Below are 21,705 nucleotides of genomic sequence, written 5' to 3'. Positions count from 1 at the left end.
TGCCTTTTGCTAATGATATGTTTCCTGCTTATTTTTGTCAGCCATTGTTAAAATGTTGGGTTCGAAAATCAGTATTGTCCAATTTTAGCAATCGAAGCCGAAGAGAAGAGAGCAAAAGGTGCTGAGGTTTCAGTATTTTACGAGAGAGGCTGGGTGTTCTGCTGGGATTATAAATCCTGCACAGTCAAATGTGTTGCAAAATGTAGCACATCTCCATATTGACAAAACAGATAAGTAGTACCCCAGAAAAGGGGGGTGCTTGTGTCAGTGAAGGGGTTATTACATGTACCCACATTGGAAATTCAATCATTGTTGACTTGCAGTAGTTGTTGGTGCCAATTTATATTAAACAAACAATAAAATACTGTACGCATAGAGCACTCATTATTACGGTTTGACTTGCGTTGTGTGCTTGACGTTGTGGCATCAATTAGGGCACACAGCTGTTCATTTTCTAAGCTGGTAACAGCTGTAAAGTATAATCTACATTCAAATAAGGCGTCCTCTTTGTTTTATGTTACATGTTTTCCAAGGTAATCCTATTTGTATCAACATAATTAGTGAACATAAATTGCAAATGTATACTTTAATTTCCACATATTACTACACAGTTCTACAATATATATATATATATATATATATATATAACAACAATAAACATGTTAAAAATATGTGCATACAGTATACAGTAGTGATAAGATTTATATTAATGCTGAAAACAGGATTGTTTCTCAAAATGTACAGTGTAATACAGAAAGGATGCCATTATTATGCTAGCTATACTTAAAATAAAAATAATTCCTTTAAAATGTATGTAATATCAATTGTGACAAATGTATTTAAAACTGCAATTCATATTTTAATATTGGACTTGTAGACTCCCTATATTGCTCTTTATTTGCGTGATATGAATACAGACAGTTTGCTAATGTTAGCAACATCCACTTTAAAGGGGAGGTTGTGCATTTAGCCTTTTAAGATGCCCTCAAGTGGCCTGACATTCCTTTACTGTAGCTTTAAAACTTGAATCAGGAGACAATAAAATAAGAGTTTTGCATATCTGCCAAGCTGGACACCAATGCCAATATATCAATGTTAAGTCCTCCTATGGATTGCAGTCTGCAAGACGTACATAACAAAACAAAAACATGCTTACAAATGTAGATTTACAGAGGTCTAGTGTTCTTTACAGCTGTGTGGTGAGTTGCTGTGTGTGAGCCCTCCAGGTTGTAGCTTCTCTGGGGAAAAAGATTTATCAACTCACATGTTCCACCCTGACCTTGGTGAACATTACATTTTGCACTTTAGGAACTTTGTTTTCCTGGCTGTAGTAAATAAGCACCTCACCAGCTATTATAACGGCTGATGATGCACAAACCGTTGATCCTCAGTTTGGGGCGTCCTATAGTGGGAAGATGAGCCCCAGGGTGCAGCTCCCCCTTTGGTCCTCTGTCAGATCCCATTGATGTCGTTTTACCACTAGAATATCCTTACTCTCTCACTGATGCCTTCAGGGTAATTTTCCAAGCTGTATCCAATCTCTGACTGCTGGAATTTGTTTATTTTCTGTTTTCCAAAGTCTTAGTCAAAAAGCTCCAAATTGCCCTGAGGTTCCCCTTGTTCAAATATAGATGAATAAACATGTATCTTTGAAAACTCCTTCCAGTGATTTGCCAGTTCCGCATTAATTTTAGGACAGAATCTCAGGGGTTATGTAATCCTGCTGGAAAACATAGAACGCAAATGTGTAAGTCGCAGCTAATGCAGCAGGCTGCAGGAAGGAGCTCTCTAACTACCTGTTGTATAACACCATTGATTTGTTAGAAAAGTCTTGCTATTAAGAAAGACACAAACAGGAAGTTATGCTTTGCAGCAAAAGGCCTTTTCAGTACAGGCAGACCGGCAGAGTCTGTAATTCTCCCTCCTCCTCCTCCTCCTCCTCCTCCTCCTCCTCCTCCTCCTCCTCCTCCTCCTCCTCCTCCTCCTCCTCCTCCTCCTCCTCCTTTCCGGACTCAACTGCTCACGTCAAAAGTCAGACTACTCCTCCTTTGACTCGGTTGTTATAGTTACACACCTTTCCCTGTCCCCTAGCACTCACCTGAGAGGTAGTTAAGAATGTAGATGGGTTTCATAACACCACTCAATAAAAGAGACAGGAAGAGAAAAAGAAACAGAAAAGCAGAGGAGAGACGATCACGAAAAAACAGGAGCTGCTTCTGTCAGAAGTTGCTGGGTTTTAATGTGAAATCGATCACGACCAGCACACGGTTTGTTGCTTCAGTACGTGTTTCATTCTCATTCTAGCCGTGATGTTACCTCATACTGTCCTCTTCTTTAGCCATTACTCACCCTCAGACTCACTTGGACTCTCACTTTTATTCACACCAACAGCAGGTCCTGCCGTTCACACAGAGCTCATCACTATGCATCGCTCTCTACTTGTACAATGACTCAGGCCTGAATGTAACTGCAATAACATTGTAATACTGCACTGTATAAACAAGCAGAATCAGGCCCAGCTTTACACTTGCCTCACAGGAGAACTTGTACTCACTAAAACGTACTTTTGGTTGCACACTAATGGGTGCATTTTCAGTAGGATGTTTCGCTCCGTGTGGGCGTTAATGGTCTGTTATGCTCACCCTGATGCACAGAGCTCCTAAGAAGACCCACGTGTGCTCCACTGCACTCTGCACTGCTCCGTTTCTGCACTGTTGTACATACTGCACATGGGGGAGATACTTGTCAGTTTGCTTTCAATTCGTTGTAATTCCATTCCTTTGTATTTTATTTCAGCTCTTGCATGTTCAATGGTGAGAATTGTGTTTCTCCATTGCATGCCAAACATGGTTTGGAGTGTGTGGGTGGGGACTACAGACAGGGATATAATGGAATCAAAATGGGAAAAGTTACAAGATGATACAAGAAATATATTTTCTACCACCGATTTATACTTCTATTGTTGAACTCAAATCATAAAATACTGGATAATTTAAGCCCTTACCATTGCACCCAGGATATATTTCTAATCAAACAGAAGACTGAATATAACCTAAAGAAAAGTTTAGCACTTACGCACCCATCATTGACCCTTACTCCAATAAGCTAAGCCACTTAGAAAAGAGGATTAAGTCTCAGTCAAAGTCAGAGGTTAGTGACAAACATGCAGGCATCAATTCCATCAAATCTCTTCCTGTCACACACTCACACAGCACCTTGGTAAGAGCCTTGTTAGTTGTGAGGTGAGAACACAAAGGGTGTCTACTTGAGTCAGCATTGGATTTGTGTCTAACAGGATAGAGAGAAGTAACAAGACAGAGACACAGCAAGAGTGGAGTTGACAACTGCAGCCTCTGGATCAGATTTTTCGAGTGGAGGCAAACCTGTGTCTTCAACAACATATCTCTACAGGTGTACAGCGAAACAGACAGCAATTTGGAGCTGATAATCAGAGGCATATAGGAGAGGAAGAGGTAGGCAAGATGACATGATATGGAGAAAGTGTTATCGGCTTGTGACCGAGAAACCTGAGATGCTGTTTTGTCCAGTGAGCTGAACACACACCCTGTCTCTTCTGGACTCAGCCTACTTTATGATTGAGTGCTCCAAGCATTCCTCTATCTGTTTATAAACATGCAGAACATTTTAGCTTACATTAGGAGTGGATATTTATAGATGTTCTTCTTTTTTTCAAGTCCCAGACTGACACTATTCATAAGCAGTGAGGGAGAGCAATGTTCCAAGATTCCCTCACCCCGTTTTAACAATCTTATTTTCATAATAATAAAGATAATACACGCCATTTAACCTGAATCGTAATTTTCCAGCATTTTACTTGATCTTTATCAGTTTTCATTTTCCTTTCCTTCACTTTGAATTACCCTGCGTCGAAAAGTGCTATATAAATAAACTTGCCTTGCCTTGCCTTGTCAATTAACTGAAAGCTGCACTCATCTGTATTTTTAAGTTTACATGTTTATAAAATTATGTTTCTTGTAGTGGAAATGATAATGAAATTACTCTTTAGCTCCTCATCAGACTGTTTCAGTGTCTTTCAGCTCATTGTCTTTATTTGTTTTAATAGTGATACATACAGGACAGTAACACACGCTAATGTTGCGTCATATCTGTGCAAATAAGCCATTGTTTGTGATAGTGTTCACCACAAAGAAACGAAAGGTAAAAACATCAAATATTGTCTTTAAACTGCTTCTTCAATTGAACCAGACATTTAAACTTCGATGTGCATCTTGATTTAAACGATTGTTATCTTTGAAATGGCCATGAGGAATTGTTGTAGTTACCGACTAATCGATTAATTGACGAATTTTTTCAGCACAGATTTCATCAGAACATGGGGCTCTGCAGAGCACAGCTGTCAGCTCACCCAAGGGTGCTCTTGTAATGAGCTGCTATTAGCCCCTAATCAGACCATTAGCTAGGCTGCAGCCTCCCTGTGACACGCTCCGTTTGTTTTTACCTTTCAGTGTAGGTGGACAGGAATGATCGAAGTGGCATGCTTTTGTGAGCGTGTGTGTTTGTGTGTAGTTCTCCGTTCCTTTGTTTGAAGCATGTGGGAGTCTCCATGCACGTCTCTTTCAGAGGGAGGTATTACCAGTGACGTCTGACCTTTCTTAGCCCGAGCGGTTAGCGGACGATCTTGGAGCCGGCCGAGTCCTGCAGCGCCTGTCTGCTGCGATGATGTAAGACTCAGGCCTGCCTCACCATGAGAGCTCATACACAATTTATAATTGTCTTTCATCGTCAGGCTCAACTACTATTAAAACGTTAGTTTTTGGGATATTTAATCAAGCATTAGTTTTTTTGTTTCAACATTTTGTTTTCAACTCATAATCACTTATTTATTATGTTATTATATTGCACACTGCCTACTGCCATTCAGTTAGATTAGGCAGGAAAAGGAAACACATTTGTTTTACTAAAGATCTCCCAGCGGCTGTCCTGAGAGAGAAGTGAAAAAGATGTATTTGAGGCTGCGGCCACACGAGGACGAAAACGGTCGTTTGCGTTACTGTTTAGTGTCATATAGACCGTTCGGCCACACGAGGACGACCGAATACGGCACTAAACGACTGAGGAAACGATAACGGGTCCCAAGGTGGATAGAACGGCATACGCAACGCTCTGGGGGGTCCAACGGCTCCGTGTGTGCGCCCTATACGATCATTTTCTGATAATGATGAGGTAATAGCCCCGCCTCTCCCCACCTCTGCTGCTCACCCCCGCGTCAAAGTTAACTGCACACTGAATTCAGATTATTTATCTTTCTCTCGATATGGACCTAAACGCGAGTGAAGTCTAATCTGACAGGACGGAGACACGCAGCTCTGCTCACCTGCAGCTCCTCCCGCTGCAGCAAAACACACACTTCAAGTCAGATCATCACCCTTAGCTATTTTAATTACCTCTCAAACTCCCTAAACTAGTTATAAATGTTTATTTTTACAGTCGGCCGGGTCACTGATTACTGGATGAGCTGCTGCATGAGACAGACACTGGCGCTGTCCGAAGAGAGGGAGGAAAAAGAGAGGCTCCGTGTATTTTATTATTATATTATATAGAGTCGTTATTCATTTGTTTTAAAGCTCAATAAATAACAAAGAAGACCTTTGACCGGCACTTTTATAATTGTGTCCGGAAGATTTAAACTTTAATACACGTTGACTGGCGAAAAACTCTGCCCGGTTCCCTCGGGCCCCACCGCGGGGAATAAACAGAAGGGCAACCATGACAACCATGCTTCTTCGCTGCTTTTGTGGAGGAAGTTACAGCGCCACGTACAGGCTCCTGCATATGTACTGCAGCTTCTCCAGCGGTTGGAGCTAAACGGAGCGGTCTCGTGTGGACAGACACTACCCGGATAACTATTGCGTGTGGAGGGAAGCTTGTTTGCGATTGCGTTAATCCTATGCGTTTAGCCGTTTTCGTCCTTGTGTGGCCGCAGCCTGAGAGAGAGGTAGAGGGAGTAACCCCCCTGCTTTCAATAATGTTAAAGTCTTAACCTTAATACCAGATTTTGATCATGTAGTCTTTGGGTTGCCCCTAAGCCTAAAAGAGATTAAGGAATACAGAGAGGAGGCAAAGTGCTTTAATTTGGCTACATCCCCCCAGGATGTGTGCTGTTCATAGTGAAATGCAGAAAAACAGACTGATTGACTTTAGACATCCTTCAGAGAAAGAAAAAACTAAAGACTGATGCGAGGAAAAAGTGACATAATGCTGTATGTATGTGTTTATGCTGGTAGTAATATTCACAAAGGATGTCTTCATGTGTTATTAGCTCAGCACACTGCAGGGTGTTACACACAGTAAGATAGATAGAGATGGTCTTCGTTTTTCTGATACTTTTGCTCAGTTGTGGCAACGCAGACAGGGTTACATAATGCAACATTTGTTATTAGGCACACCATTTGGTATATGTATCACTTTATGTCTTCTTTGTCTTTTGTCTTTCTGTTTTTCCCCCCCCGCCTACTACAATTAAGTTTTTGCAGAAATTCATGCTGGGATGAATTGCAATGAATTAGGTGATTTTTTCCATGCCACAATCAAGTCACATTCTCTGTCTTATCCAATAGAATATCACAGTGGTTGCCAAACTTAATGTCATTCTATGTCTACTTGTGATGTAATTGTAACAGACTGCATACTCGTCGTTATTATTTATATATATATATATATATATATATATATATCGTATCAAATATCATAATCAATAAATGTTGTTTAGCAGAATTATTATTTTCCATTACCAAGTCATTTTCATTTAAATCTCATTACTCACTGTTGAGATCCAGACCTACAGGTCAACAATCCCTGATCTAATTTGTTGATTGCATCGTGTTTGTTGTTTAGACATTCATCTTCCCTGCTTAGATTGGGGATCCCCGACTTTCATTTTAAGGACAATTTAGTCAAAGTCAAAGTTAGCTTTGTCAAAATTACTACATGTGTTACATCCAGAAATCTCGAGATACCGTTTCCCACAGTGTGACATATATACATAAAACAAAACAAAAAGGGCCTAGATAAACGGGGTATACAATTTAAAATGTTAATATATTTAAAATGTTCAAAGTACAGTTTCAGTGCAGTAGCAGCGGAGATGGGCAGAAAAGGTTGACACTAGATTTAAGTGATGTATGTCGGCAACTATGGTGGTTTATTTTATATACATATATTTATATCATATAACATGTAATAGAGTCTGTCATGCCACCTCAGGATGAACTGTAATAACTCACATGCTGCCTTAACGCCACCATTAAGTCAAAATGACTGTCATTGTGAGCAGGAGCCTTACAAAGCACTATAAACTACTACACTTGTTAATTTTGTGTTCTTGTTTATAAGAATGTTTCGGTTTCATCACTGTGTTTTATGTGACTTTGGCTCATTGATTGCCATGTGTGATCATTATTCAATGAACATGATCCTGTAACACCTCGTAATAGAAAAAAATACATCTGCGATTGGGTGTTTGAACAGATAATGACAAATACAACTAGAGTATTTACTTCAGTTTTCAACATGATTTTGTTGACTGCATTATGTGAAAAGTTTTCATTTTTCACAGGCTCCCTGCAAAACTGGTGAGTAGGAGGGAAGGTGGTAGTTGTGTTATCAATAAAACCAAACATAGCAGGCAGAGGGCTACTACATGTGATATTACTCTACAGCCTGTACTTACTTTCTCACTTTACCTATGTCTTGATTGTAGGAAACAACACAAGTGACAGGCTTCTCAGAAAGGCCTCTTTAAAACAGTGACTGATTTGATGAAATGACTTCCTTCCTCCTGTTTGATTCAACCCCTCAGCTGTGAATTTTTTCTTATCCAATGTGAGCACAATGTACAGATCACATATCACCTGGCTGATCCTGTTTATGCAGTTTTTCCATACTTCAACATCAAGAGCAGTATATTGCACAGTGTATCTGGCAGGCTTTTAGACCTAGCATCAACACTGCACTCTGCGTCCTTTTCTTAGGTGAAAGCCCTCACCCTGTTTGTGACCCATTACCCTCCTCTGTGTGAGTTGGAGCGGGTGTATCCTGAACACGTGTCGAACTTCCACATGGCTTTCCTACTCAATGAACCTGACATAAACACTGACGGTATGTGTGTGCCCATTGTTGTGTGTATTTAAAAATGATTTTAAAGTTTTTATGTCACGTATTGTAGCGGTTGACTGCTGCCTTGCAGGTCTGCTACATTTACATGAATCTTACTTTTTTGAATCATAATCACGTTGCACTTGTTTATTTTTAACTTGTTTATCTATATATATATGTGCATATGCTGACAGACGGAGAGGTCCAGCCAGAGTTCATCACTTTCCTCTACCAGCTAACTGAAGGAGCTGCAGGACGGAGCTATGGTCTCAATGTTGCCCGATTGGTTGACATCCCAGTCCCTATACTACACACTGCTGCACGCAAAGCTCGAGAGCTGGAGAACACGGTCAACGCCAGGAGGTACAGCAAACACGAATACACGTACCAATCTTATCATGAAGGCAGTTATTTTATCTTTAGTCCTGATGTTAGCCAGGTGAACAGAAGAACAATATGTGGTTCTGCCTTTTTTGTGCTTGAGCGCCTTAAAACACCATTATGATATAAACACAAGTAGCATTTTGGGAAATGTAGAGCCTGACGCATATCAAAGAGTAAAATTCAGCCTCCTCTGCTTTGATTTCTACTTTCAAGTCCCCCAAGATTATTCCAGTTTAATAATTTCTTTAAAACCTCTCAAAATAAATCGTTTTCCTGTGCAAATGGAGCTTTACTGCTTATAAAAAAGATAACCCAAGAAAGTTCTGCTGACACTATACTGAATGTTTATTTAAACTTAAGACTCACATGAACTTGATTTAATTTTGTGCTAAGACCTTAGAACCAATAATAGTGGAAAATCAGACCGCTGAAAACTGTGGCCTCTTTAATTCTAAGGGATGGAATTCCAGTTTTAGCTGCTTTTAGTTTTAGTTTGGCTGCATCTCACTTCGGTTAAATGGAATCCTTGCGTCACTCACTTGCGTCGTTTCCCTGCGACTAGTCCCTCCCACCAGGGAAGCATGGAGGGACGCAAGGAAACCACGAGAAGCAGGGAAATGAGTTTTAAGAGCAATGCGACGTCCTTTCCTCCGGAGCGTCACCTGAAGTTACGTCCGTTTGTGATGACTCCGCACAGCTGATCGTCTGACAGCAGCTCTGTCCCCGTTATTTTCACAAACACCCCGCCACACATTTACTGACACAAACATTTGTATCAATTATTAAAATAAAATGAGAACTAATTCTCAAAAAAGATAAACGCCATTCTTAAAATGTATAAACGAACATTAGTTGGATTAATATTGATTAGATTGCACACAATAAATAAAATAATTGAGAAGAAAAAGAGATATGTTATCTATCAAAACCCAGTTAGATTAACATTCATTGGATTGCACACTTTGGTTGTTTGTTTGGATATGTAGCAAATTAACATTTTAAATAGCACTTAATGACTGACTGAATGGATTGACAATAAATGAAAATGTAAAACGAAAAAAGCGATCATGAAAATGTTTCCAATAAATGAATACAATGATTTTTGACCACTTTGTTGTTCAGATATATCACATATTTGTAACTAAATGATACATTAATTGAAACAAAACACGGTATAAACTGAGGAGTGACTCGTGAGGTTCATGTGTCTTCTTCACTCCGCTGGGAAACTGCTCTCATGTCAAGAAGCAACAGATCAGTGCATGCACTGCATCGTCCAATCAGTGAGCGATACACAGTAAGGGGGCACTTTCTCTCAATACACCTTTTTTTTTCTCCGTGGGCGTGTAAACCAGAGTTCCCGTTAGTCGGTAATTACCGGACTACGACCGGTAAAATATGCTGAAGACCGGCAAATCTAAATCTCTCCGGTCAAAGTGTCCGTTCAAAATAATTTCCGCTTACCGCAAGACCACATCAGTTGCGCAACTTGCGCCATTTATGTGACAGACAAAAGAGTATGTGACAGACAAGAATAGTCAATTCTAATGTCTAACACTTCATGTGGAGAAAGAGATGTCCTGTGTGGGTTGATTGTGCGTTGATCTGTTGGTAATGCCTCGGGGTTCCGGTGGGCATGTAAATAAATGCATAATGCTGCGCTATACTTTGCGGCCTCACCCGGTTGCATAGCGACACTTATTGTTTAGGTGTCTTTTAATAAGCAGGTAGTCATATCATTAGCTAGAACTAGCTAGATCTGATCGATATGGACATAAACGCGAGTGAAGTCTAATCTGACGGGAGAGAGAGATCAGCTGCTGCTGACGAGTCGACACGCAGCTCTGCATGATCACAGAACAAAACACACACTTCAGGTTAGAATATCACACGTAGCTATTTTAATGACCTCTCAAACTACCGTAACTTGTTATAGATATGTTTAGTTTTACTGTCGGGTCACTCATTACTGGATCCGCGAGCTGCATGATACTGACGGGCTGTCAGGAGAGGGAGAGCGCTCCGTTTATTATTCCCGTGTTATTGTAAGTTACTGTACACTTTTGAATAATGTAGTTAATCTACTATAATTAGTTTGTTTAATATCGAATCATATTAATTTGTTTTAAAGCACAATAAATAACAAAGAAGACCGGCAGTTTTCTCATTTTGTCCGGAAGATTTAAACTTTAACCGACATGTTGACTGGCGAAAAAATATTCTAACGGGAACTCTGGTGTACACTGCATCTCTTTCGCTCTGTAACAGACATCCTACTGGGACTTGATTGCTGCTTAGCCTCTGCCTTACTAATCCTCACAATATGAAATATCTGACACACACACACACACACACACACACACACACACACACACACACACACACACACACACACACACACACGCATATGTAATCCTCCCTATATTAAATATTTGTCCTTTGCTGAAGTGAAGCCGTGCTGAGTAAACAATAATCGTACACAGAGGAGTTGGGCTGCTGGTTGTACGAAAGAAGAGGGATTTTATTGTGCTCTCACACACGGTATATTTAGGCTGAACACAAACGGGGGATGTGAGAATATACAATAGTCTAATATACAATGTTTTGTTAAACTGTTTGTCACTGTGTCTCCGTTCCTTTAGGAGGACTAAAAAACTTCTCTCAGATCTCTTGAGCATCTCGGACAGATCATCCCTCATGGCGTGGTTGCAGTCACACTCTTCATTGGTGCAACACCAGGAAAACACACACCCTGCAATCAGTGAATGATCCTGCTCAAAGAAGAATACACACAGAGGTTCAGAAGTACAAACTTGTCTTAGAATGAGTGGAGTCGTTTTTGTTAGTGTTTGCATGTACGTGTGTGTGTCACCATCATGTGAACTGTAGCTGTATTCCAAATATCAGTTAATACGGACTGACAAGATTTCACTTCCAGACTACATTTGAAATCAGTGTTTGATGATTAAAAAATGAAAACAATATACTTGCTGTTCTTCACCTTAAAGAAACTTTGATGCAGCTGGACCTTTGATGTATTTTTCCTCAGTCTTCTTTCTTTGAAATATTTGGAACTTACATTACCCAAAATGCATCTCGACGCTTGCGATTGGAAATGTTTGTTACGCTAGTAGCAGCTAGGGCTGAGGTCTTTTAGCCTGCTATACCTCTGGACCTGGGTTTTTCAAATATGCTATCTTTCAAGACCTGTAGATTTGAATTTCTTAAATTTCTGGAATTTCCATTTAAACAAAAAATGTTCATGCTTAACATTGAACACTACATTAGTTATGTTATGGTATAAAAGTGGTTGACACTTAAGCCTACTTATTCAGCAACGAATCACATTTGCTTGTAAGAAAATATGCATTAGCCCTACATAGCTCTTTCACTCACTCTCACTGTCAAACACACACACACACACACACACACACACACACACACACACACACACACACACACACACACACACACACACACACACACACACACACACACACACACACACACACACACACACACACACACACACACACACACACACACACACACACACACACACACACACACACACACACACACACACACACACACACACACACACACGCTCCGCCTTTCAATTCACCAACTCCAAGATCAGCCCGCACCAGCAGAGAGAGAGAAAGAGAGAGTTGAATGGAGAGAGCGAGAGAGAGATGCCACTGTCAAAGCCGATTACAGTCTGTGATTCTGTCACTGTCCACTTGAGGGTTCTCCACTTTGTGGACGAGACGCTCCCGCTTTCTCCTGCTTGATTGTTTGCCGAGCAGCATGGATGTAGTGTAGCGGGACTCAGACACCTCTACCATGAGTTCCTCTGCAGACGCGCTCCTGTCAGCGGGGCAACTTTATGGTGCGCCATGCTGCCGCTGAGCCGCGCGCCACTCGGTGGGAAAGTTCTCGTTGAGAACCCCGCTTGTCTACTTTCTTTACTTTGCTATACCGTGTGACAAAATGCAGAAAAGTGTCCGCTACAACGAAGGGCACGCGCTCTTTCTATCGGCTGTAGCGCGTAAAGAGGGGACTAAGCGCGGCTATCTGAGCAAAAAGACAGCGGAGAACAGCCGATGGCACGAGAAGTTCTTCACCCTCTATCAGAATATATTGTTCTACTCCGAGAACGAGCAGAGCACGAGACCCGCCGGGATTTACCTGTTGGAAGGATGCACCTGCGAGCGCGCGCCGGCACCCAAGGCATCTACCACTGGGAGGGAAACGCTGGAGAAACAGGTCAGTTTTTCACTAAACACTGATGTGTATGAAAGTTCTCACATATTTTCTGATGATCCCCCAAATCTGCCCAAACCCCCATTACATCATCATTGTACAGTCACTGATTGTAAGTCCAAAGAGATGCATATCTGGAAGCTGATATGTCTTGTTTATTAACCCATGGCCAACAAGGTCTTTCTAGAATATTTGTTGTTTATTTACATTGAAAGAAACATAAATGAAGAAATTACAAGTTCAAATTGTTTCATCACTCTCAAAGGGACGCCCATGTAGGCTACAGTAAAAAAAAAAAGGGAAAAAAGCAAGTGGCTCATGCAGCGTCAGACTGAAGTGGCTGCAGCAGCTCAGCCTCTCTGCAGTGTCAAGAGCTCCAAGTGCATCATCCCCGAGCAGGTGATGACCAAAGATTCAGATGTGCCAGAAAGAGCATGCTGCTAGGACAGCATGTCTTCTTCCAATTAAAAACAAAAACCAGGTCCTTTTTATATTATATTTCTTTTTTTGTACTCTCTTAAGTACTTCTCTTTATCTCTGAGGTCATAACATTTGCCCGATGTCTCCCCAAAACGTACTTGATTTGAAACCTGTTTAAAATGACCCTGATAATCCATCACAAATGTTTTATAAACGATAGGAAGTTATTCTGAACACCACCTTTTTTAGTCAAGCTTGACCTTTGTTCTTATCCCACAGTCAAATAGTCTGACAGTATAGGAGGAAAGTAGAAATGCAGCAACAGGTTCTTTAATTTAACCTAATGAATTCTATACATCTGGAAAATACTTTTTATTCTACACACAATATTTGTATTTAACAGTGCAACAAATCCACATCATCTTTACATTGAATGAAACATGTATTCCCTATCTTCCCGCTATCTCATATGAATGTATTTTTGCTTTATTTAGTTACACCTAATACAGCTTGGAATATTTAGTGTTTTTTTGTAATCTTGTTATCTGAATTACTATTGAAAATAAACCCTTGTTTAAGCAATGCAGTGTTGTGGACCCATTTCTAAATCCTGCAAACGCTGATGAAGGTCAGAGATTCTTGACTTAAAGGCAGTAATAGGGGAGGGAGTATTTTTGGCAAATCTGTTGGTGATGTGCTCCTAAGAGCTGCCTCAGCATTGTTGCTCCAATAGCTAGGTAGATCTGGTTGCTAGGAAACATTTGAATTATAGGCCTACTATGTGCACATGCATTTCATTGAGAAAAAATCAAACTGATCACATGTTTTCAGCTTGCCTCAGAGATGTGAATAGTCCTCATCACATTAACAATTTAGGGGGAGGGATATACTGGAGAACATTGCATTTTACAGTGCATTCTTTACAGATGTATGCAAATGTCCAGTGGCTGACAGGTGCAAATGCTCTAAAATGGCCATATACACTTTCATGAGGAGAAACGCTCTGCAGCTTCAGAAACTATGCAAATATCCTCATAATCAAGATGATGAAGGAGGACAGATATCTCTTTTTGAGGACAACATTGCATGTGGTTCTAACCCTTAACACCTATTGGTACTGATGTTAGCATGGAACCCGCTTATTTTCTTTTATTTTTTTTTTATTTTCTTATTTTCTTTTCACTCACTGTCTCTCTCCCCCCATCTGTCTACAGCTGTGATGTTTAATTAGGGTTATTTTCAATTTGCCTTCAGCTGAAACCTGGTGTGCTCCAAAGTCATGTGTATCCATAGCCATGCACACGAGCGACACATACAGTATAAACCCAATATCATTGTATCTTTGAATACTGTATCTGGCTTATAATGTGCGCAGGTGTATATGAAGATCATATCTCAGTTAAGGATACGTTTAGGCTGCTCCTGGGTCTTTTTCCTTGTGCAAAGGGTTGTTAGGATAAAGTGAGAGAAGGCCTTCCATCTCTTCATCAGTCACACTGGCTCTTCACTGTTTTTCTGTGCAGTAGAGTGAGTCTGCCAGCAACCTACTGTATTCACACCCACACAGGGAGCCACAATGCAACCACACAAATAACACACATCTACTGCCCTCTCTCTCTCTCTCTCTCTCTCTCTCTCTCTCTCTCTCTCTCTCTCTCTCTCTCTCTCTCTCTCTCTCTCTCTCTCTCTCTCTCTCTCTCTCTCTCTCTCTCTCTCTCTGTGTGTTGTACTCTCAGAAAGACACAAACCCCTTCAAATTATTTAGAGAGCATACACTGATCTGAATGGTTTCCACAGCGACTGTGGACGTGCATTGCTGATATGAACAGGTGATTGTCTGTGTGGTGTGTGTGGAAAAGACCAGATGTAGCTGTGTATAGTTGTCAAGTGTTGGGTTGTGTTTTGATCTAGAAGCATGCAGTTATACAGAGGCCGTGAACCAGGGGAGTGTTGGTATTGCTTTATTGAATGACAGTTTGCCATGTTGTAGAAACAATTGTTGTTGGACTTTGTTGGACTATACTGTAGGTTGGTAACATCATTGAGTTGTGCCAGAGCCAGGATCCAAATACATAAGGAGACAAACTGAGAAAATCAATGCTACATTTATTTACAACAAATTATAGCCTTACCATAATAAAGGTATACATCAGAGTTGTTTCTTCAAATTGATGTTTTTCTCCTTGTGCTCCCTAAGGGTTAAAGGAAACGTTTTTTAAGTGTTTCTAAAATGCCAATATGTCCTTGTTTCAATCATTTTGGGCACTTCAGGGCCACCTTACTGTTGGTAGCACTGAAAAGACCGTTCTATATCAACGTTATTATATATTGGAAGATTGAGAATAGGATATAGATCAATAGTATATTAAAGTTTTGTGTTTGTAGATGTAAGGCTCAGTATTGTGATAAAGGATGCTTCAAAAGAATGCACAATACAGTTTTTAAGGAGATTGTAGTTATATAACATACACATGCTGTGATCTGACTGCTATGACTTTAATAAAGTGGGTTTTTGTTGAGATACTGTATCGATACATAAGAGTTATTTACAGCAGTGTCCTTCCTCATTGGACATGATGCTTTACAGTTTGTGTGTGTGTGACATCTAAACATCTCTTTCAGAGCCTCCTGTTTTTTTTGCTGCTGCTCGCCCTAATCGTCTGCATCAAGACACCAATTCTTGCCATATTACTGGATTCCAATTTGCTTCCATCCGCAGGCTGCTTTTCATTTTTCTCTTTAGTCTTATGCCAGGACTTTGAGCCATTATGAACCTAATTAGTGTCAGATAACAATTTGCAGCTGGCATGCATCTTAAAATATGTCTCATGTGTTTGAAATACTGCACTAATCAAAGAAGGGTCAATGGGGGGGGGGACTTTAAAGAAAACACTCCTGGTAAAACAACGTTGTTTTGTCTTATTCTTCAGTGTCTATGAAAACTATTGCCTCCAAATTGTCAGAAGTTCATGAAAAAGCTTATTGAAAGAAGTAGAACATAGTTTTGGGACTTGTTTGTTGCCCTTTCACACTAAGCTAATGTAGAGCCATTGGTGAGCATCTGTCGTCCTTGTATTCCTATGTTTCCGATGTTTAGTGATCTAGGATAACACTTTTGGGTAATCTAAAGTTGTGTAAAAATGGTCTCAAAACTTGCAATATGTTACCAAATGCAGAACATACAATGAAAACACTGAAATCTGTTAACATAATACATTTAAGTAAAGTCCACATTTCAGCGAACCAGTACCTACACTGAGTAGGTACTCGTTCGCTTTTGGTTGTAATCTTTGCAGTGTGACGCAGACAAGGTGAGGGGACACAACCTTTGTTGAGTTCTTTGCAGGTACAGTGTACAGTACGTTGCAGAGTGGCCCTGAGTCTAAACATTCAATGTCAGTTGGTGATGTTTCCAGCTAGGACACTTTGTATTGCCCCTTTGTAAAAGTTAACAAAGCCTTGACTGGGGAATTTGACTTTCTTAAGTTATTCCTTAAAACCTTCTCCACCCCTGCTTCATCGATATAGATTGGAGTCCTTGTTTTTCAAGAATCCCAAGCAGCTCTTCTGGGTTTGTAGTCGTTGAGTGGTATGTTATTCTCTGAAGACTACTCTGCAACATTGTTGATTTTCTGCTTACTCAAAATATAATGTTTGTATCCCAGCCTAAAACGTCAGTGTTGTCCGCAAACTTCTCTCCCTAATGGGGGCTGCAGTAATCGATGTTTATCACACAGCCCGAGGTGCTCGGTGTTACAGTTAAGCAGACAAGGTAATGGGGAGCGATTATATTGATGGCAAGCAGAGATCAACAACCAGTAAGACCAGAAATCATCACCATATGTTTTTGGAAAGGGAGTAGTAAAAATATATGGCCATTATGAACATAACATTGTAATGATGCATTTCATTTGCAGTTTTTTCTGCGATAGGACAACGTGATATGACTAGCCTCTTTGGGACAGCTGAATTCAGCAGGTCTACATTTTTTTACAAAACTTACGTCAGTCATCTCACTGCCTCAGGTAAGGCAGAGTAGAGGTGAGAACAATATATAAAACACACCTAGCCGATACAAATTATTCCATCACATCTGATCCTTCACCGGCACTGGGCTGTTCATGGGGACGCCACGGGTGATAAAGCTCTCGGGGCATGGAGCCTCTGTTCTCTTTAGTGGTGTTATTGTTATTGCTGGAGCTGCTCCCATACAATACACACGCCTCCTGTCACCAGCTACAGGTGTTGATGTTGAGTGGTGGCACAGAGAAAAAAGGATACAAACATATCCCATGAGGAGTTTATAAAATAAACTTTAGCGTTGGGTAATGGGATTGTCAAGTAGTTTAATGTGTGCTTGTTGTTTTCTGCACAGAGTTTATGAGCAGTGTATTTTACAGGATCAGGCAATACTCAAGAATATCATAAAACAGATTTATGGTGGGTTTAGGCACCTCTGCTGTTGCACCCTGGGAGTCGTAGATCAAACTTTCCAATCCAGCATGTAATGCATTCAGGCGGCAGGATGTTTGCCGATGGTGACTGAGCAACTGTAAAAAAGTAAACTGTGTAATATGGAAAACATATACAGTATGTGTGTTTTTATATGTGTGTGTTTCTAAAAGAAAGCGAGAAAGAAGGCCCCATACTTTGTTATAAAAACTTCTCTGGAGGAAGTGAACAGCATGGAGGGAAATAAAGAAACAGCAGGATGTGGGATGTGGATTCAGTGATTGTCACATTAGCTGGTACATCATTAGTTGAATTCAGTGCTTACATACAGTTCTGCGGCTGCTGTCGCTGTCAGATAAATGTTTTGTATCTCTTCAAAAATAATAAGCCAGCAGGAAATTAAAACGAACATGTTCTTTCTTTCTAATGTGATACAGTTTGGATTTCTGGAATGAATGGTTGTTATGGTTGTAGAAATTCAGAGATGAAGGGGCAACATGAAGAAAAGGGCAGCTGCTAAGGACTCAGTCTTAATAAATTGTCTTGGGGAAATATTGATATTACAAATGGGAATCCAGAAAATACTTTATATCCAAGAAGATCTTTAGAAAAATGCCCATTAACTTTCTGCATTATGTTACTTGCCTGCTCGCTTGCTTAATTGGTAGCCCTGGTGGTTTATAGACACAAAAGTAATGTCAATATTGCCATTTCCAAAGAAACAGTGTTCTCATGACTTTACAACTTGATCACTAAGGATTTCTTTCACACACCCTCCCATGTCTTTTCCACCAGCTCACAATATTTCATGGCTGGCAGCAGGTCCCAGACTTCTTCAAGGCTTGTTATCACTGTGAGGTTGCCTGGAAACCAAAGCAGACTCCAAAAGGGTCTTGGACATGTTGTTTTTCAAATCATAACCTGGCATTCAAACAAACAAGATATAACATGGTCACAATTTAGATTTAGAGGTGCTGTTTGGTAAACTTTGGACACAGCCATGATAGCTGTTGCAACAGTTTTCTAGTCTATATGCTAAGCTATGCTGATTAGTTACTGGCAGCCTTTCAAATATCAGACAGGTATGTGCATCAATCTAAAAAAAAATGAATGAGCATATTTCCGTCAATATTTTTTTAAATGGCAAATATGATGGATGTCACCGGACCACTTATTGAAAAAGATGCATGTGCAGGTACCCTAATGTAAAGTAAACAAGATCATAAGGTACTGTTGTATTATTGAATGCACACATTTTTTTATGACATAAGCACTTTGTCTCATTGTTCTTTTCTTTGGAGGATTTGATGAAGCTAGATTAGGCACAAAAAGACATTACAGCCCCTGTGGGAGCACAACAGGAGCTGAGAAATGAGAGCAATAGAGGAGGGAGGCTGATCGAGAGACTGGTGGGTGGAAAAGTGATCCAACACCCCTCCTATCCTATTTATCTCTCGTAAGCTTCTTTAGAGAAATGACTTTTACATTGTGACTTTTATTCTATCAGTTAATGATTCAATCCTTTCAATGGCCATGTTTTACGACGATATTGTGTACAATGTCATCATTATCAGTCTATTCATGAAAACCCAAAAGATTATGTCTGCATTATATCTTAGTTATTTAGAACATTAACCACAATGTTATAACACTAAGATGTAATAACTTTCATTAGGGTCTTGTGGCTCGTTTTTTATGCAAAAAAATGGTTTCCTTTTCATTGTTGCTGCGTTGATATGAAAATGCAACAACCAGTTGTTTGAGGTTAGCTCTGTTTTATCGCTCACTTTTTGTTTGTTATATCTAATTGGTTTTCTTATAATAAGGGAAAAACAACATGGCTTACATACCTCCACACATAAACACACAGGAATCCAGTTTATCGATGATATCAACTCCCTCTGGAGTCACACACACACACACACACACACACACACACACACACACACACACACACACACACACACACACACACACACACACACACACACACACACACACACACACACACACACACACACACACACACACACACACACACACACACACACACACACACACACACACACACACACACACACACACACGAATCAGGTCTCCTTTCTGTTGTATTTCTCTGTAATGGTAATCACCGCCCTGCGGGACTCAGGATCTCTGAGCAGTCCCTGCCTCACCACAGCACTGCAATGGTGGAGATGCATTTTACATCACAGCCTCCAGTGGAGCCCATCATGTGTTTTTTCTACTTTGTGCTTAGTACATATGGAACTAAGGATGAGTTCAAAACCTCTTGCACTTGTAAGACGTTAACGGCAACCAAACTCACATGGCATTGAAAATAACTGATTGGTTTCCCCTGCGGTACCTTGTTTTGAACTGTTGTATTTCACTTATCCATGATGCTGTAGTAACACTTCACTGTACCTTCATGCAAATAGAGGTTGTACTTGTCCTGTGGAATACTTGCTTGCAGTACTTTTTGCTCAGTGGTGGCAGTGTCTAAATATTTGCTTTTATGCAAATAAAGATCAAACAAAGGTAGCAACCTTAGCAGTGTGGCGTTAATATAACCGCAAATATACAATACTGTACACATATGGAGGTGAGACAGAGCAGTAACGTGATGGCCAATTTCTCTGACTTATACAGTACAGCTTGCTCCACCACCACATCATTTATTTCTTTTCTTTATAGCCATGCCAGTGGTTTTGCAAGTTTTAGCACATTACTGAACAACAAAATATGTACAGGGTGTACTGTATATGCGTGTTTTAGAAACTTGACTATTATTTTCCTCTGTTCTTTTTAGATATTGGTTTCTATTCATTTAAGTATGATACGAAATTAGAGGATATTTGAAACAGCACATATCATTTTCATTTCCAGGATCATTTTTAGATTTTTGGGCTTTTACTACAACAGGTTTACAAGCTTTAGTTTTCCAAAAACAATATTGTCTCATATTCCTGTTTTATTATAACTTTGATACTCAGTTTCCTTTAAGCTCCTTTCCTACAATAAACCTAATCTGCTGTGGCATACGAGTAAAATATGGTTCAACTTTGCAAAGACAGCTCTCGATATTCAGGTTGGCAGATGGTTCATTCTAATGAACAGCACGGCAAAAAGCATAACAATAATCCATAAGGGTATAGCATGCCAAGTACAGAAGATTTGTAGTTAATAAATCAAAACTTGAAACATACTGGTATGCTCTTTTAAAAACCTGCGGCAGTAAAATGCCAGTCGCTCTGAAAGGCTGACAGTGAGAGTGGTGAGAGTGGTGACAGTCCATCTGCGGTACTGTAACACAACTTGGCCTCTCCTCAGCGCAGACACCACAGCAGACAGCCGTGTTGCATCATTGGTTGCTATTCAAGCCTTCTAATCAGCAGTGAATCCTAACAATGTCATCTCTGTTTTAAAATATTTATAACACATGAGTATTTCTGGTTCCCCCAGCCATCGTTTGCCTAATGAATCTATTACCACCAAGTCCAGTTTCATCTTTGACTCTGTAATGTTTAACAGAGAAAAAGGTATTTAATCACAGCACCACTATAAACTTGAGGGGGTGTAGTACGTTTTCATTTCCCAAGTCTCTTTTGCACATGAAAAGAACTAGTCTTATTCTTCACCTCTTCCTGCAGCAAGCAGTTTTAAATGACAGGCCCAAAATTGTTCCTGAATAATAGAATTTGCTTCTATTGTGTCTGTCTTTCTCGGTGGTGGTAAAACACACTCCTTTGTGTCAAGCTGTCAGTTTCCACTCATTTTCCATTATAGCAGCTGCTCAGATTATGCAAAAAGGTGAGTGGTAAATTGGTCTTCGGATGAAATAAAGAGCTAAAGAGTAGAGAGAGTCTTTTGTTTTCCTCTCAGTCTTTATTTGTTTAAATGTAATCTCTTACAGTACAACGAAGACCCTGAGGGATAGAAGCTACATTTGAGCTGATTTGAAGGGAGATCGAGCCGGTAGCCCTGGATGGTAGTTGTAGAGTTGGGAAACTGCGTGTTTACAGCTCAGCGAGACTCTGACCTCTTACT

At 40.2% G+C, this 21,705-nt stretch overlaps 2 protein-coding genes across 3 annotated transcripts in view; both read left to right on the top strand.

Annotated features, from left to right (window-relative positions):
• Window positions 1-11,502, top strand: part of msh3 (mutS homolog 3 (E. coli)) — a 48,322-nt gene extending 36,820 nt beyond the window's left edge. The window contains exons 22-24 of the mRNA XM_034092060.2: window positions 8,013-8,139; window positions 8,331-8,499; window positions 11,163-11,502. Of these exons, the coding sequence (XP_033947951.1) occupies window positions 8,013-8,139; window positions 8,331-8,499; window positions 11,163-11,289 (423 nt within the window). The 3' untranslated portion in view covers window positions 11,290-11,502. The remainder of the gene's footprint in view (window positions 1-8,012; window positions 8,140-8,330; window positions 8,500-11,162) is intronic.
• A 706-nt stretch (window positions 11,503-12,208) lies between these two features.
• The window catches only part of rasgrf2b (Ras protein-specific guanine nucleotide-releasing factor 2b), a 45,579-nt gene continuing 36,082 nt past the window's right edge, over window positions 12,209-21,705 (top strand). For both annotated transcript variants that reach the window (XM_034090210.1, XM_034090209.1), the window contains exon 1: window positions 12,209-12,789. In XM_034090210.1, coding sequence (XP_033946101.1) covers window positions 12,514-12,789 — 276 coding nt within the window. In that variant the 5' untranslated portion in view covers window positions 12,209-12,513. The remainder of the gene's footprint in view (window positions 12,790-21,705) is intronic.

Source organism: Pseudochaenichthys georgianus, chromosome 9 (genome assembly GCF_902827115.2).
Source record: "Pseudochaenichthys georgianus chromosome 9, fPseGeo1.2, whole genome shotgun sequence".
NCBI lineage: Eukaryota > Metazoa > Chordata > Actinopteri > Perciformes > Channichthyidae > Pseudochaenichthys > Pseudochaenichthys georgianus.
The sequence above is the reverse complement of the archived record's forward strand: the minus strand, read 5'-3'. Positions and strand labels throughout refer to the sequence as shown.